Source organism: Sorghum bicolor, chromosome 2 (assembly GCF_000003195.3).
Source record: "Sorghum bicolor cultivar BTx623 chromosome 2, Sorghum_bicolor_NCBIv3, whole genome shotgun sequence".
Classification (NCBI taxonomy): domain Eukaryota; kingdom Viridiplantae; phylum Streptophyta; class Magnoliopsida; order Poales; family Poaceae; genus Sorghum; species Sorghum bicolor.
Window position 1 is genome coordinate 15,184,273 of NC_012871.2, and position 19,175 is coordinate 15,203,447.

General features: G+C 42.0%; 1 protein-coding gene across 2 annotated transcripts; it reads right to left on the reverse strand.

Annotated features, from left to right (window-relative positions):
• LOC8059733 (probable indole-3-pyruvate monooxygenase YUCCA5) lies at nt 5,294-7,905 on the reverse strand. 2 transcript variants are annotated; one of them, XM_002461860.2, is made up of 3 exons: nt 7,043-7,905; nt 6,567-6,938; nt 5,294-6,053 (listed from the first exon to the last, which is right to left on the reverse strand). In XM_002461860.2, the coding sequence occupies exons 1-3, from the start codon at nt 7,760-7,762 to the stop codon at nt 5,871-5,873; spliced, it is 1,275 nt and encodes a 424-aa protein (XP_002461905.2). In that variant the 5' UTR covers nt 7,763-7,905; the 3' UTR covers nt 5,294-5,870. The 2 variants fall into 2 exon arrangements, with proteins under 2 accessions (XP_002461905.2, XP_021308125.1); XM_021452450.1 differs by having other exon boundaries at nt 6,567-6,941.

Sequence of the window (19,175 nt, forward strand, 5' to 3'; positions counted from 1 at the left end):
GAGAATTCCCAGTGTAAGGCTTTGCAGTAATGGTTGTAGTATACTGGGGACTCTGATTCATTGACATATTTGGGGGTGCCGATGCCATAAGAGTCTTGCCTCTCACGTCAGCTACCTGAGATGTGCCAGGTGCCCTCAGCGAGTATTCCGGGGGCATACCGAAACTCCACCAATTAGGAGGGATAGATCCCGACATTGCCGATGCCAATAGATCTGTAGTAAGCTTGATCGACTCATCTGATGTTGATGGATTGGACGGCATCGGCATGGATTGCGCATTAGAAACTCCTAGCGTGCTTGGGGGCGTAGTAGTTTCTGTGCCTGCAGCAGCCGTAGCAGCCGATGGAGCCGTAACCACTGGCGATCCTGGCTGATGATAGGTAGGGCCCGTATAATTTGGTGGCAATTGTCCTTCTTTGAAAGTTCTAGCCACGGCATTGAAAACCGTATTGGACAACACACCAGCTTGATTGATCAAGGCACGGTTAATAGCATTATCAACCATGTCTTGAAGTTTACCAGGATTAGCGTCGAAAGTGACCTGCCGAGGCATCGGCAGTGCTTCCTTCTGGATTACTTCGCCGCTCCTGTTGATGCTGAAGGACTTCAAACATTGCTGCTTGTAATCCTCCATAGCCTTTGCAATAGCTTGCTTCTACTCATCCTTGAGATTGGCTTCCGTCACAGGGATGACGTTCTCTTGATCGAATTCAGTAGTCGACATGTCAATCTTGATCTTGAATCTGGTCCCACCGAGCGTGACAAAAGATGTGTTGATGCAAAAGCTAATCTGCAAACACAAAGGGCTAATACCCGATTCAAACGTTAAGGCGTGCCAGCCGATTTGACCTTACTATCGGCAAAGGTGATAACTCGAATACTTTGGTCCCGACAACAGCGATGCGCCCGGATGCCACGGCCAAGAGGTATTCACGCGGAACTTGAGAATACGCCGAGCTTAAGTCGACGAACTCCTAAGAACTCGTAGTAAAAAGGAAAATATGACGAAGTCGTCGAAAAGTAGATGCTGGAATATGAGTAAAAACGTGTGTTTGATTGATTGATTGATAGATGTCCCGATTACAAGGCCCTAGGGTCTATATTTATACCCTGCTCAAAGAGCTACAACCAGACACGACTAGAATTCGAATTCCAAATTTAAACAGAATCCGTGTACAAAACAATTTAAACAACTAAGGAAAACATAAAACTATCCTGCCGTGACAAGCTGGGACACCACCACGGACCAAGTGGCTGCCGTGACAAGCTGGGACACCACCACGGACCAAGTGGCAACCTCCAAGTCTTCCTTCCACGTCATCGGCAGACTCCCCATCGGCAACGATCAATACTGGCCATCGGCATCACCACCCACGGACTTAGCCACATTCAGCTATCTCCTCATCGGCAACCATTCTTATCGGCAACTCTCCTGCAGACCAGTCACTATTACCCTTTTTTGCCGATCTACATTCTACCGATCCTGGGTACGTGTCCAAAAATAGTGTCCGAGCGCTGCTGTAGACAACCAAATGCGCCCTAGGTGCTCAAGTGATGCCTGGAGTGACGCTAATGCAGCGTCGCGTGACATCATGAGAAAGAAGGTCGAGCGGATACATTTCGATAAGCTAAGCCATGACCCAACTTCGCGCCCATTAGCCTAACACATTAGGGTGCACTCTCTTTGTTCCTGGCCATTGCTCAATAATCGATCAATCTGCCAAGTTGCTCTAGGATTGGTCCACTTAAAATTTTGGTCTAGCTTCGCCACTTGTGGTGAGAATAGGGGGGCAAATCCAACTTGGTGGAACATTGACGAAGGAAATTCAATCTCACGGCGGTCTGACTGTTCTGAACAGCGACACCGGGTAATCGACCCCTTGGCAGCGCATGTATGTGGTGTGGTCGACATAGGTATCCGGCCGGCCGCTGAATGGAAAGCTCCCCGGATGGGAGTCGCCGAATTGAATTGCCACACACAGCTAAGGCGTGTTGATGTTTCGGAAAACGACGCTAGAATCCGGCGATCCTTCCCGTGGCCAGGCCAGGCCACCGAAAACGACACGCCGAGAGATGGGAGTGGGAGGAGCGCGCCTCTGCACGCCTTGTGCCTGTGCCGATGCTCCGGACACATCGCTTTCCTGTAGGCGTCCTGCAAGGGTCTACTGCCATAATGCCACTGATAGGGAGCATGGCGCCTCCGATCCTCCTCTGCTCTGCTCTGCACCGTAGCCTCGACGAGCTTTGTACTGTGTACAGACTCAGTTTCGCACACGTTTAGTGCACGTTTCGATGCAACAACATGCCCAAATAGGAATCGTTACAAGCTTAGGGATGCCAGCAGCTAGCTTTTATTTCCCTTGGTACGTTGGCCTATTTACCCCCTATCTTATTTAAACGTACAATGGTGGCTTGCCATCATCGCAAAAATGGCTGACTATTAGCCCGTTTATTAAGTGCTACACAGTGATCAAACCCTGTAAGCTAGAATTTATCTTTGGAGATTTATTACGTTATGTTTTTTTTTGAACGAAGATTTATTATGTTATGTTCAGGTTTGCTCCAAAAAACTTGGCAGCTACATTTCAAATAAAAATTTATCTGTTAAGTTAAACTTGTTTAGCCACAAAAGAGTGGGTAAATATACTTTCAAACAATACTTTCCAAAAAAAAGGTTGGCCAACCATATAGTCACAAAAAAATGTGAAACAATGCATCATACTGATCAGGAACTCCTTAAGGCCTTGTTTGGATGTTATCGGATTCATTTCAATCCATATGCGTTGGTGTGAATTGGGGTGAAATTTAGTTCAAGTTCCACTCAAATCCACCTCAACACATGTAGATTGATGTAAATCCGACTACATCCAAACAAAGTCTAATTTGGATGGACGGGGATTCTATCCACATGCGGAATAGGTGTATCCAAAAGAGCCCCTGAGTACGTTCCTCGATCAGGCTCCTTCGACTCCATCAATGTGAGAACTAGGTGCTGAAGCTTGGCTTTAACATGATTTGGGAAAAACATGGTCACATAAAGTGTGGAGCTAGCAATTACTAAAATTATTAGCTCTTAACCGCAGTGTTCAAGCTCAGTTTTTTGATTTAGTTATCATTGCAAATTTTTTTTCGTGCCCCTTGGGGTTTCTCTTAGTTCAGTCTCAGTGGGAGTTTCATGCGATTTTTATTTACATTAAATAGGTTACCACATAAGTTTTTTTATGACATAGTAGTGTATTTAAGAAGAGAGAAGAAATAAACTCTCTTGATATGATTACCAACTCTCTATGAGTTTTGAAATTAAATACTTATAAAACTATAGAATGAAACTCTTCATTGAAAGTGGGTGTTTTATTCAAGTTTCATTTTATTTCAGATGGCATAACAATCCTGGAAAAACAACACTATGAAATTCCCACTGAGATTGGCTTTAGGTAATGTTTGGATCGAGGGATTGGGTGGGATGGGGATTGAATGAACCCATTTTTTGAGTGTTTGGTTAAGAGTCACAAGAAACTAGGATATCCCACCTAGAGCATATCCGTGGAATATTCGAAGATTTGGGGGCGACCCTGTCCTAGAAAAAACAATGGACAAGGTCATCCCACCTCGACGCCGTCTTGGTTCTCCACCGAGCCGTCTCCGCACGGATCCTATCTCCCATGACGACATTATTCTTCCTCATCTCTGGCAGTAGGACGGCCTACCTACGCGGGCGTGGGGGCCGTGACAGCGACTTCTCTCACGGGCGTTGGGGGTGCTGCTCCTGTGCACGCGTGGTGGAGGCGGCGGCGAGGGCGCGAGCTCACCGGCGCGGGCGTGAAGGGCATGAGCTCATTGGCATAATAACTCTTAGGCGAGGGCTCCCACGGTGTTTAGCAGAGAGGAGGAAGAAGATAAATGAAATTGGCAGTTGGGGCTCAAAGCAGGGAAGAAGGAGAGAGAGAGGAAACTAGCAAGTGAGGTCCACTAAACAATAGCTAACGGTGTTAAATTCATCATCCATTCCATTTCTATGTATCCCTTCAACCAAATAAAAAATAGGTCAATTCCATCCTATGTCCACTAATAAATAAAAATTAGAGTCGTTCTGTGCCCGTCCCGTCCCGTTCCACCTTGACTTCCCAACGAGAGCTACCTTATTACTTTGTTGTACTACCCAGTCTACATGGTTCGTTTCAGAAAGGTCTTCAAGCTCATGGTTGTTGAAGCGAGCTAAGGCTGAGTAGCTCTAGCCCGAGCCTTTTGCACTATATAGCTGAGACGGTGGATCTATGTTATTGGTCTATTTGATTCTCTTTTTTTTTGGCAAAAATACACATACTCTTCTTCATTAATTTGGTCTTTCAACAATTTGCTCAGGATTGGTATTACTATTACTGTCATAGATGAGACCTGATGTTGTTTACTAGACTTTCCACCACAAATGATGAATAGTTTTGAACCTCATTCATTCCCTGCAGCCCCAGGTAATGTAAAGGTAATCCATGGATTCCAGGGCGATGATGCTGTTCTTTCACTACAACAAAGTTAAAGTTCAGGCATCATTAGAACGGCCGGCATATATGTCAATGAGTCCACCATTTGGGACCGGGCGTTGTACTTTGTATGCCCTTTTTTCCCTTTTTTTTAAATAATGGATAGCAGAACTCCTGCCACTCCTTTCAGTAAAACCAAAAACAGCATATAGGTCCCCATTTGCAATGGAGAAACATAGGTTCTTACCGTACGCAAAAAAAATCATATGAAATTCTTTCAGGAACTTATGCTCTATAGCTCAATGCTCTCTCTTTTCTTCCAAAGTGAACTTTAGTAACAATTTTCAATGAGTCGACATATGCGACGAAACACACAAACGCAATATATGAATGAATAGTTAGGTGCGTGACAGAAATCACGTTAACTTGTTACGTGTATGCTGCTGCCTTTTTTAGATAATGACATGTTGCTAGCTGCTGGATGCTCAAAATATGATATTTTTTGCTATCCTGCTTTATTGCATATTGCAGTAAAACTTTTGATGAACTTTTGTGGCAGGACAGAGACAGACTTGTGTACTTCGGACCAGTACGCTTCAATCCCTGCGAGATACTTTACAGAAGCTGTATTCGTATGAAATCCTAACAGTGTCAAATCTGTTTCGACATTTTTAAAGTGACTTAGGAGTTCTATTGTTAGGAAGACTACCTTGAATAATCTGTGTGTTTCTTTTTCCTGTTTGCAAATACTGTAGTATGGAAACATGGTCCAAATAGAATAGAAAAGCAGCACAACTTAAACTTGGAGCTGTTACTGTAATGTTTAAAAACAAAATTAAATAGAATAGGTCATTCTCATTGTCAACTCCATACATAAACATCAAGATGGTACACATGCATGTCAACGCTAACATTCTACCAACCACTAGAGGTACTACTACTATACACAACTTTACTACATAATAATAACAACACTCTGTACATATATAAGGGCCCAAGGGTACAGCAAAATCTGGGCTCTACACATGACGCGCTCAATCCGGCCTTGTTGCGATTGCCCAAGCATCCATGACCATGACCATGAGGTTCTCGCTCTCCAGTTTTCGGAACCTCCGGAGTCTGGATCCGCTGCTGTGCTTCTCCTCTGTTTCTTGGTTTATTGTGGATGGTTTCCCTGAACTTGTCTGCTCCAAGATGATCTGTCTCTGAATCTGTTTGTGCTTGGACAACTCTTGGCCAAATTCATGTCAAGTTTTGCACTTTTGCTGGACAAGCATGCTTGATGACGAGATATCTGAAGTTCGCAGGTCCATGCATGCATGAGAGGTCATCAATCGGTAAGTTGATGGGCATCCATCATCATCATCATTATCGTCGTCGTCGTCATCATCATCATATTGTGGAGGTTTGCTTCTCCCATTCCACGGCGATGTCCTGCGCAACCTTGACAGCGTCGGAGGAGACGCCGGAGAGGCCTCTCCTGGTGAAGCCAACAGAGTAGAGCCCTGACTCCCCCTTCCAGCCGTGTGGGAACGGCACCCTTGGGTACCCTTCTTGGGTGAAGAAATCACATCCCTGATGAGCAGCACAAGATGGAGAGCCCAATTAGATATATGACAGTACAAGTTCTGTTTTTTTTTTAAAAGAAAAACTTTATGATATAGTATAACAACAACAAGAAAAAGTATTTAGAGGAATGGAGGATGGCACTTTTAGTACTACCTAACGGCTTTAGAACTGTCAAATTGGCATTAGAAATTAACAAATCCCTCCTTTGTTAGGCATCATTATCCAGCCTTTTTAGAGCGAGCGAAACCCCTCCTTTTCGGTACAAATACAATACACTACACCTCTCTTAGGTTATCAAGTTGGCCTAAAAATGGTTTATAAAGTCACTTAGTTGCTAGCAGCATAAATTTCCTTTTCTTCAATCAAAACCCTTTAATTGAGTTGAGGTTTTCATATATTGATTGATTATTGTGAATGGATGAAAATAAAGGTGAGCCACCCACGCACTAATACTATGGATGTGACATGCAAGAAGTTAGTTAACAAGGTGTCCAACAAACAAACAACATGTTGTAGTACCTTGAGCCACTGAGGGACGTTGCTCTGGTATCCGGTGGCCAGTATGACGGCGTCGGCAGCGACGCGGCGGCCGTCGACGAGCTCGGCGCCGCCGCGGAACAACCTCTTGATCCCCGGCACGATCTGTATGTGTCCGGAGCGGATCCTTGCGAGCGCGCCGATGTCCAGCACGGGGGTCCTTCCCCTGGTGTTCTTGAGCTCGAGCGGACCCCCCGCAGGGCGGCGGATGCCGAGCTTGTCGAGGTCGCCGAGGAAGAGGCGCGCGAGGAGGACGAGGATGGCGTCCACCAGCCAGAGCGGCAGGAAGCGGAGGAGGAAGACGGCGACGGAGAAGGTGGCGACGCCGAACATCTCCCGCGGCAGGACGTGCACCTTCTTGGCGACAAAGGAATCGATCGAGTCAGCAAAAAAAGAGAATTCATGTGTTCGATCGATCATGGACGGAGGAGTAGTGGTGCGTCGTTCGTCGTGCTCACCGCGTCCCTGACGACCATGGATGGGAGGGCATTGTGGTCGCAGAGGTCGAGGCAGACCTCCATGCCGGAGTTGCCGCAGCCGACGACGAGGACGCGCTTGCCGCGGTAGGCCTCGCCGGACTTGTACTCGGAGACGTGTGACACAGGCCCGGCGAAGTCCTCGGCGCCCTCAAACTCCGGGACGATGCGCTCGGCGTTCTCGCCCGTGGCGACGACGAGCCAGCGGCCGATGTACTCCGTCGTCGTAGCGCCGGCGGCGACGGCGGCGGCGTCCTCGGCGAGGACGACGTCGTCGGCGCGCACCCTCCAGAACCCCGCGGCGGCGTCGTAGCGCGCCGACGTGACGGCCTGGTTGAACCTCGGCTGGACGCCCGCTTGCTCCGCGTAGGCGTTGAGGTAGTCGACGAACTGGCGCTTGGTGGGGTACTCCGGGTAGTTGTCGGGGAACGGCAAGCCAGGGAGCTCGCAGAAGTGGCGAGGCAGGTGGAGGCGGAGCCGGTCGTAGGTGCGGCGCTGCCACAGCGACGCGATGCAGTCGGCGCGGTCAAGCACGACGCAGGGAACCCCGCGCGCGCGCAGGCACGCCGCCACTGAGAGACCCGCTGGCCCCGCGCCCACCACGATCGGCCCGTTCACCCACACCACCCGGCTCGCCGCCGGCGGCGACGGCGGCGCTTCTGCTGATGATGCGTCTGCTGCTGCTGCTGCTGCTGCCGCCATCGATTATGGGTCGAGTGATCGATCACTGGTGGTGTGTGATGGATGGATTGATGGAGTATTGGAGTATGTATGAGATGAGATGAGAGAGACGGATGGGCGGCGAAACAAAGAGAGTGAGAGGGAGGGAGGAGGGAGATGCAATGGGTTGTGTAGGAGGAGGGGTTGCACTCATGGGGTTTAAATAGGGGAGGGGGTGGGGGTGGGGGTGGCGCTGCTGGATGGAACCAACCAAGGGAGGGCGACGGGGAGGAAGTTGACATGCATGCGGATGGATGGCCACTGTGGGTGGGGTGGGGATTAGTTTTATGCCAATGCCAATGCAGCAGGCGGGCGGCAGCCGAATCAGGTTCGCTCGATTAATCTTGGGCTCTGCTACAACGGCACTCTGAAGCTGCTGCAATGCAATATATCGGTCGTGGTCGTGGAGCTTATAGTAGTACTAGTATAGCAAAGCATGCATGCGCGTGACTTTTAATTTTTCCGGCCTCTTTCCGGTCCGATCCGTGTACGTGTAGGAATGGAATCGTGGGAAATAAAACATGCATGCTCTGCATCAAGGACCATGAGTGATAGCGAGCTATATAGCTAGCAAGCTAGTACTACAGCGCTACCTAACAGGACACAGCCGGATTAAAATTACTAACATTTAGGCCAGTCGAATGTATAGTTTTATGACATAGTTAGCAACACTATAAACTAGATAACGAGTCATAAGTTTTATGGAGATGAAATTTCTCACTCATCTGATGAAACTCTTTCATTTAACGATCCTACCAAGTCAGCAATTTTACTTATGTGACACTCTATTTAATATTATATATGATACTCTAATAAAACATGCATTGAGACTAGCTTTAGCAACCAATAAGAGATCGATTGGATATGCAATTGACAGCCGTACCGGTGGGCCGGGATCGAGCTAGCACGTACGTACTTCCGATCCTACTACTCGTACCGTAGGTACGTTGTATGGCAACTGCTGCTGGCTCCGCCGCGCCATCCGATCCGATCCTGTGCAGTGGCCGGGTGCTAAATGCACGCTGCTGCCGTACGTACGTGTTCGACCTAGCTAGCCCCTGCCTCACCAACTGATGTGTGTGTGTAACATTCATGGCGCCCGGTTGCTTGATTTGGGATTGATTATCCGGGTTCAACCTAGTCGTTTCTAGATTAGTGGTTCAAACTTTTATTTAGTGCTGCCTGCCTGCCTACCAATACCCATGCATGTATCACCAACTGTGCTCGAGCTAGCCTATATGTATATGCGTATATATCTATATCTACTAATAAATTGTGAAAATTTCAGTCTGCCAAAATTTTCTTCCGCCCCATCTAGCCAGCCCGGAATCGGTCTCTCGGTCCGTTTAAAGCTTGTAAGAGAGAAAAAAAAATAGAATATTTTCTAGGGTTCCCAATGCAAAAAATCTTTTACCTTTCGCCCGTCCGCTCGTAGAAAAGTAAAAAGAAAATAATTTTTTTCAGGGTTTCCAATGCAAAATCTCTTATATTCTATTAATTTTCTTTTCTTTTATTCTTTAATTGGGCTGAAAATTAATAAATACGTAGTAATTCATAGAAAATCTAAAAATTACAAAACAAATTTTATTCAGCTCCACATATGTAGATCCATACAGTAAACAAAAAATAGGTGCAAAGTGTTTATCCTATTAATTTACTTTTCTTTTATTCTTTATATCGACTAAAAATTAATAAATGCGTAGAAATTCATAGAAAAATCTAAAAATTACAAAACAAAATTTGTTAAGGTCCACATATGCAGATCCATGTAGTAAAGAAAAATATCACAAATTTTAGTATATTTTTTGTTGAAGATGATTGCCTATGCTTTTTAGTGTAAAATTGAAATTGTAGTTACCTTGCTCCAATTATTATAAAAATTTTATGGTAGCCTATTTAATGCGATGCTTGATTTGTGGTAAAAGTTTTAGCACCATTCCTACATATCTCACTGATTTACTAATTTACCTAAATTTATGCTTGCTAAATAGTTTAGCATCAATTTAAGTATGTACAAATATAAAAAAGATGCCTCCACTACCTTTGCACGATGTGTTGTTATATCATATTTAAGCCCATATGTTTATAATCTACATACATTTAACTGATATATCATATTTTATAGGAATCCTAATCTAAATAAAAAAATAAAGCTAGCAACAAACTTCTCATGTTTTAATATAATACTTTTTTTTTATTATTAAATAAATATGTCTCCAAGCTACATAATATTGTAAATATTAACTATCTCATACCATAGATGTCATGGTTATCAATAAAATAAATTATAGACTTTAATTTTTATAAAAAAGATAAATATAAATAGATATGTAACATTATGTCATCACTTTTTATGACCATTTGATGTTTTTCTCCCGTTGCAACGCACGGGCATATTTGCTAGTATAGCTTCTATTGATAAAAAGTATATTGTTTAACCAAACATATATTGAAATAAACTAGATGACTAGATGATATATATATATATATATATATATATATATATATATATATATATATATATATATATATATATATATATATATATATATATATAGGGAGAGTATACTCTGTCGCTAGCTACAAAATATGTTATTCTGTAGCCACCTCCATTTACGATAATTTTATATACTAACTTACGATAATATATAATATGTATACATATTTACGAAAGTTGGGTTACTATAACACATGAAGATATTTACCGTAATGTGATAGTAAACCACTTAGTAAGGAGTTACTATAATCTTGTAAATTAATATAGTAATTATTGTAACTCAAAGTGGCTACAAAATAAGTTATTTTGAAGCCAGCTACAGAGTAATAGTTCTATATATATATATATATATATATGACGCGTTTATTTTATACGCGCGTGTAGTTACTCTCATCTATATATCTCTAGATTTAAGGTATATATGACCGAACAAAATGTATATACATAAAGTATATGATCATACTAGACCATCTAGAGTGATATGTATGTTAAGTATGTATGCATACATAGAGTATATGGTTATACTTATTGTATATAATATAGTAGTGGCATTTTAGTAATATATTTAAAATATATTTTTTTTTGAAAAATTTTCGCGTGGTAAGATCTAGAGTATATAAACATACTCAAACCAATAAACAAGTATGAATACATACACAATGTAGTTTATTGAAGATGAGAGTAACTACACGTACGTGTACAAAGGAATTTCCCTCGCATTTATTTTACACGCGCGTGTAGTTACTCTCATCTATATATCTCTAGATTTAAGGTGTATATGACCGAACGAAATGTATATAGACAAAGTATATGATCATACTAGACCATCTAGAGTGATATGTATGTTAAGTATGCATGCATACTGTCACACCCATATTTTAAGAACAAAATAGGATGCATAAAAGACTCATATGTGCCCCAGGAACAGTCGCACACATAAGTAGACAAATCTCAAATGTACCATTGCAGTGTTTATTACATAGCGGATTATAAAATATCACATAGTCTCATACAAAAATGATAGCATAAAGTAAACAACGCTCTCGACGGAAGCTCCACACAGGGACACTGTTGACTGGTTGACTCCAAACCTAGTACTCATAACGGTAATCCTCATTCCAGTCATCTTCATTATCATATCCTGAGGTGTTGGGAAATTGCAAGAGTGAGCACATATCGTACTCAACAAGTATAACCAGGGGTTCATGAGGCTTAAATAGCTGACACTGGTTTGACTGCATTTAGCTTTTACTAGTAGATAGCATATTCATAATTAAATAGCAATAGTCAAGGTAGCATAAATAATCCATTAATCCCATGATCAAGTGTAAGCATAATTAATTCATAGCATAAACGATAATCAAATGAACATAACAACTTAATAAGCTCATCGTCGGCGCAGCAAGAACCCCCAAGACCGCTCATAACCGTGAGCACGGCTAGTATACCAGTTTTGCACTCTGCAGAGGTTGTACATCTTTACCCATGAGTCATGATTTACCCTTTCGCCCGAGGTAGCTAATCTCTTAACCCCCTTCCTAGGGAGGTCGGCAGGGATCACTATGAAGCCTTTCAAAAGTTCGTCTAACAAGTTAGGGCCGCAAGGTTTCCTTTGCGCGCAGATATAGATACCCCCCTTCCGAATAGCACAATGACGCGCAGCCTATACACATAGGGACAGGGGCTCGCACTATACCAAAACGGTTCAGCCCCTCCGCCCTTTCGGGTAACCTCTAACAAGCTAGAAAAGTACTTCATACTGAGCTAAAGCCAGAGCCATTATAGCCCTCATGGTTGCACTGTTGTCCCGGTGATCACTTATAGACAAGATCTCATACAGTTATTTGTGATTCTTTTATGTTCATTGCATAGCTATTAATCATCTTACAAGATCATGGATTATATCAAGCACTAGCACATCTACAACAAATGCATATCAAGTAAGTAGCAAGGAATATAGGAAACAATCATCTATGATTTTGCTAAGGTCGACAAGGTGATAGCATGCAGATGATATATATGTGTAGTTAATAGTAAATAGGTAACAAGGATGATCCCAAGTTATACTTGCCTTGCTCAAAGCTCTCCTGAACCTGCTGGTCCTCAAAAGCTTGGTCTTGGTCACCAACATACGGCTCACCGTCTAATCCCAATCATCAATCAACAACACGCAATCCAATGGAGACAATCATACACAAAGCAAACAAGATATAATTAGAACATTACACCAAACAGTGGTAAAATAAATATAAAAGCTCATGAAAATATTCTACGCAGTGCTACGATCACACAAACGTAAAGTTCACGAAAATCGGAATTAAAACGTGAAAGATATAAATTTTCTAAGATTTCCTATAGAGAAATAATTAATTAAATGCTACTGCAGAATTAAAAAGTTTCAAAACAGTAAACTAATAATTCTAACTTGTAAAGCTCGGAAATACGAATCTAACGAAACTTGAATGGACAAAAACGGAGTTATAATGAATATTTTATGAGCAAAACAAAATTAGTGACAATCTTGTAAATAGGAGAAAGTGCATTTTTCAACCGGCCACTTCCGCACCTCGCCGGCGACGACAGGCTTCTCGATTCCGAGCACCGTTTCGCGAAAGGAAAACACCACGGGGTAGAGGAGCTCACCGCGAGTTCAAGGAGGTGCTCGGTTGGGACCGAAGGGCAAGGAGCGGAGCTCGCGGCGTGCGGCAGTTCGTCCCCGACCTCGGCGAGATTTCCAAACTGAGAAAGACGGCGGCTAGGGCTCGGTTTCGCAATTTAGACGCAAAAGAACAACGCGGGGCATCGTAGGGTACTTTATAGGGTCTCGATTCGCGATAAGAGCAAGGAAATCCCGAGATTTTAGAACGGATTCAGTGGGCGGTTTCCTATTCGGCTACGAACAGGAAGCAGGAAGGTGGAGAAGAGGAAGCTGACGCGCGGGCCCAAGCTGTCAGCGAAATAGGGGGTGGGGATTGGGCTGGTTGGCCTCTCGGCCAGCAGGCCACCAGGCCGAGCTGATTTTATTTTTTTTCTCTTTTTTTTTCTAAATTTTCCAAAGCCTTTTTAAATCGAATTTTGAGAGCAAATAAATTCCAACAAAAACCAGCAGCACAAGTAAATAAAGATGCTCCAGCATGAATGCACAATCAAGGTTGCTAAACCTATGATGAATTTTAATTCTCACAAAATTATTCATTTTGCTAGATTCAATGCTCACAAAAAATTCTTAAACAAATCAAATTAATTTCCTATTAATTGAAATTCACATTTCGGGTGTTACAAACTCTACCCCCTTAAAAGAATCTCGTCCTCGAGATTGAAAGGTGCTTACTCAAACAGGTATGAGTATGATTTCCTCAGATCATCCTCTCTTTCCCAAGTTGCCTATGCTTCCGAGTACCGATTCCACTGCACTTTGCACATCCTGATGACCCGACTTCTGGTGACTCTCTCAGCTGTCTCCAATATTCTGACCGGATATTCTTCATAAGTGAGATCACCTTTAACAGAAAGCTCTTCCAAGGGTATTTGCTCCTCAGGTACACGCAAACACTTCTTAAGTTGTGACACATGGAACACATCGTGCACACCCGCTAAACTTTCAGGCAATTCCAACTGATATGCTACTTCTCCACGCCTTTCTAATACTTTAAATGGACCAACATACCTTGGAGCTAACTTTTCCTTCATATTAAACCTCTTCACACTCCTCATTGGTGACACTTTCAGGTAGACATAATCACCTGCTTGAAAAACCAGCTCTCTCCTACGTGTGTCTGCATAGCTTTTCTGACGAGACTGAGCAATTCTCAAGTTATCCCGAATAGTCCGCACTTGTTGTTCTGCATGTCTAAGCACATCTGTCCCAAACACCTGAGTTTCTCCTGTCTGATTCCAAAACAAAGGTGTTCTGTACTTCCGACCATACAGTGCCTCGAACGGTGCCATCTTAAGACTTTGCTGATAGCTATTGTTATAGGAGAATTCTGCATATGTCAAACTCTTGTCCCAACTAGTCCCATACTGCAAAGCACAAGCTCTCAACATATCCTCCAATATCTGATTGATTCTCTCAGTCTGCCCATCTGTCTGTGGATGATATGCTGTGCTGAAATTCAACTTTGTTCCCAATGAATCATGCACTGCTTTCCAAAAGTGAGATGTGAATTGAGTACCCCTATCTGACACAATCTTCTTAGGTACTCCATGCAAACAAACAATTCTTTCCATGTATAACTCTGCCAGTCGGTCTCCACTATATGAAGTTTTGACAGGTATGAAATGAGCAACTTTGGTTAAACGATCCACTATCACCCAGATTGAGTCATACCCTCTTTGTGTACGTGGTAACCCCACTATAAAATCCATACCCACTTCTTCCCACTTCCATTCTGGAATCTTCATTGGTTGCAACAGTCCAGCTGGCCTCTAATGTTCAGCTTTCACTCGCTGACAAGTATCACACAAAGCAACATATTCAGCCACATCCCTCTTTAAACCATACCACCAGTACTTCTGCTTCAGATCTAGATACATCTTAGTGCTACCAGGGTGAATGGAATATGCTGACTCATGAGCCTCTCTCAGAATCGTATCACGAATAGCCTTCACTTCAGGAACACATATCCTTTTTCCAAACCACAATACACCATTGTCATCTATTCTGAATCCTGGTGCTTTGCCTAGTACCACATTCTGTGCTATCTCCTTTAGTTTCTCATCTTCCAACTGTCCTTTCAATATCTCTTCCTCTAGAGTAGGAGTGACCTCAATTTCCATAGTATTTACTACAATTCCCAGATTCAAATATGCAAATTCAGCACAGAATCGGTCTCTCGGTCCGTTTAAAGCTTGTAAGAGAGAAAAAGAAAATAGAATATTTTCTAGGGTTCCCAATGCAAAAAATTTTTTACCTTTCGCCCGTCCGCTCGTAGAAAAGTAAAAAGAAAATAATTTTTTCCAGGGTTTCCAATGCAAAATCTCTTATATTCTATTAATTTTCTTTTCTTTTATTCTTTAATTGGGCTGAAAATTAATAAATACGTAGTAATTCATAGAAAATCTAAAAATTACAAAACAAATTTTATTCAGCTCCACATATGTAGATCCATACAGTAAACAAAAAATAGGTGCAAAGTGTTTATCCTATTAATTTACTTTTCTTTTATTCTTTATATCGACTAAAAATTAATAAATGCGTAGAAATTCATAGAAAAATCTAAAAATTACAAAACAAAATTTGTTAAGGTCCACATATGCAGATCCATGTAGTAAAGAAAAATATCACAAATTTTAGTATATTTTTTGTTGAAGATGATTGCCTATGCTTTTTAGTGTAAAATTGAAATTGTAGTTACCTTGCTCCAATTATTATAAAAATTTTATGGTAGCCTATTTAATGCGATGCTTGATTTGTGGTAAAAGTTTTAGCACCATTCCTACATATCTCACTGATTTACTAATTTACCTAAATTTATGCTTGCTAAATAGTTTAGCATCAATTTAAGTATGTACAAATATAAAAAAGATGCCTCCACTACCTTTGCACGATGTGTTGTTATATCATATTTAAGCCCATATGTTTATAATCTACATACATTTAACTGATATATCATATTTTATAGGAATCCTAATCTAAATAAAAAAATAAAGCTAGCAACAAACTTCTCATGTTTTAATATAATACTTTTTTTATTATTAAATAAATATGTCTCCAAGCTACATAATATTGTAAATATTAACTATCTCATACCATAGATGTCATGGTTATCAATAAAATAAATTATAGACTTTAATTTTTATAAAAAAGATAAATATAAATAGATATGTAACATTATGTCATCACTTTTTATGACCATTTGATGTTTTTCTCCCGTTGCAACGCACGGGCATATTTGCTAGTATAGCTTCTATTGATAAAAAGTATATTGTTTAACCAAACATATATTGAAATAAACTAGATGACTAGATGATATATATATACCAAGTTGTCAATGGACGGTATGGACTACTCAAAGGAACATGTGCGGTTCCATGCATGGGCAGCTAGCACTGGTGAAGCCTCTACGCATGGACGGCGCATAGTATTCTTGACTTGCATTGCTGGCTCGGTGACTTTTTATCGATCTCTGATTTCTTCCTTGCTCATGCATTCCCAGCGCGCGGAACGAAGCTGGCAGGAAAGCCACTCCACTCCACTACTCTACGCCCCGATCGGAGGAAAAAAAAAATTGATATACTTTCTCTATGTAAAATTTAGATGTCAGTTTAGATAAGGTTTGGATCAAATATTGAAAATATAAATCATCAATAACTTTTAAATTATTGAATTTTGCAAATATGAAAATTGATGAATAGATTTGTCTTGAAAAATACTTTTATAAAAGTATACATATATTATTTTTTCTAAATATTTTTTATAAAAATAAGAGGTCAAAATTGTGTTTTTGAGACCGTGTGACTGTCGTAAATAACATCTAAATTCTATATAGAGAGAGTATATGTAAAAAAAAAACACATTGCATTGCACTGCTAGGTCGATCATTATTAGGAGAGCACGCTGCACGCGGTATAGCTAGCTAGGACGGAGTAGTAGCATGCATGCACGCGTAAGCTAATAAGCTAGCGTGTACTGATCTTTGCATTGGCGGTGTGGTACGTGCTGCACTTTTAGCGTTGGATCCTGCACCTCTGCATAGCATATATGTTAAGCGCTTGCTTGTGTCGGTGATATATAGTGGGTCCCTAGCCGGCCTGTGTTTGCATGCATGCAATCATTTACCACACTGACACATACTATATATATCCACTGTTTGGCACACAAGATACACACATATATACGCGTACTGGTCAGACCTAGCAGTAGAAGTATAAACCTGGCCAGGCCGGCCCATACGTGCATGCCCGGCCTTAGCTTTTGTTCTCATACGCCGGTGCGCGAACTTCACATGGAAGTTTCCTAAAAACTCATAAAGTATATATTACTGCGAATATAATGTGTATAGGATCTTGGTCTTCCATCGTCAGCATGCATATATATATGTTTGCCAATTATTATACAAAACTCAAGCAGTTTGAATGCCTTGAAACTAGAGGATCGGGCGCGTTCGCCGCGGCCGATCGACCCGCTGCGCTGGTACACGTACGGTCGTCGTCTCCGGCCGATCCAATCGTACGTCTTGAAATAGTTCCATAATTCTATAAGACGCGCGGCCTCTCTTAATTCATATCTCTTAGCTAGCTGATGTGGCATCAACGTTAAAAAATGGCTAAGGCGGCAGCACCGTACACTAATGAGTTTGGAGATAGAATTAATTTGCTATATATATATATATACATACACCACACGCATGATGTTCTGCCGGAAGTGGAAGAGGGGTCGGAAGGAATGAAGGATATATATCTATATCTATATATCTCCAATCCAAACGCAACTTGCTTGTCTATTTGGCATTTTAGATTTCACGCAGAGACTCACTAGCTAGACTTTGGTACGTTATGGACGCATTCGGTCTTTTGCATCAAAAGGAAATTATTAGGCATCTTAGCAACACGGACACGGGTGAAGGAACAATACTAAATTCAGAGAATATGGGCTATTCCATCTGAACCACTACCATACCCTTGATCTGCTGGAAAGATAGCCACCTACATAGCTAATGCTGCATTGCGTCATGCATGCCATCGTCCTTAATTCCTTTCCCAGCGTAGTATTGATTCCAAGCATTCTCTCTCTCTCTCTCTCTCTCTCTCTCTCTCTCTCTCTCTCTCTCTATCTCCAACTCATCAACAGTAGTTTGCCACAGTTCGATATTATATAGTATAGCAACTTCATTCATTATTTGCAATCTTATATTATCCAACATTTTTTATAGCCAAGTAGAGCAAGCCGTGTGTGTACTCTAGAATATATAACCAAGTGAAGCTAATTGTTAAGACTACTTCCAAATGAACACTTTATTACACTTTTAGTTGATATCGATCTTGTGGGTATAGGTGTACACATTCCTAGCTATGGATCAATATTCATGTGTTGCTACTTCACTGTTGGAATATAAGTGAATTGCCCACCTCTCCCCATCAGCTTAAGCTTTTGGGTTGAACTGGTTGGTGCATGCAACTCAATACAGTATCAAAGTCAGAGGTCTCGAGTTCGAATCCTGGTTAGCGCAATTAAATAAAAATAATTGTTGCTCACTTCTATTCCACGTCTGAGGCCTGAGGGAGCCTCCACGTGAGAGGGAGTGTTAGAATATAAGTGAATTGCCCACCTCTCCCCATCACCTTAAGCTTTTGGGTTGAACTGGTTGGTGCATGCAACTCAATATTCACAACTATAGTGAGAGAGTCATGTGCTTTCCTCCCCATGGCTGGTTCAAGTCTGGCTTTGAGGCCGTTGAGGTGACGAAAAGAGGGAGTTGTCCTCACTGCCTAGTGAGCGCTGTGGTGTACATGTGAGGATGCTAGGATGGATGTTGGCTAAGATCATGGTTTGGAGATGAAGCCTTTGAGAGGCTAAAGGTTGTGTTGAGAGGAGGCAATGAGCTACACCGAGGTCTTGGAGAAGCCTTGAACCCAGTTGTGAGGTCGTAGATAACCTCAGAAAGGTGATTATTATGTTACTTTTGCTTCTTGCTTGTGCTAAAATAGTAAACTTAAACCACAACCAAATATTCTAGGATCACCATATCCCTTTCGTTTATTTTCCAATATACGCTCTTGGTGCTTATCATAGCCTGCATGTTCTAGTGGTGTTTAGTTAGTAGGGGTAAGCTTGACTTTGACACTTTGAAGGCTCGGAGGATAGGAAGGACTTCGTTCACACTCAAGGATGCATCTTTGCGCAATGTCTAGTTCATGATGTATGTTGTTTGATCTAGTCCATGTGAACATGTACTC

Excerpts from the sequence above, each read along its gene's own strand:
- LOC8059733 (XM_021452450.1), bottom strand. The coding sequence starts at position 7,762 with ATGGCGGCAGCAGCAGCAGCAGCAGCAGACGCATCATCAGCAGAAGCG. Across the intron at positions 6,942-7,042 it reads CCATGGTCGTCAGGGACGCG|AAGGTGCACGTCCTGCCGCG; the intron begins GTGAGCACGACG and ends TTTGTCGCCAAG. Across the intron at positions 6,054-6,566 it reads ACGTCCCTCAGTGGCTCAAG|GGATGTGATTTCTTCACCCA; the intron begins GTACTACAACAT and ends GCTGCTCATCAG.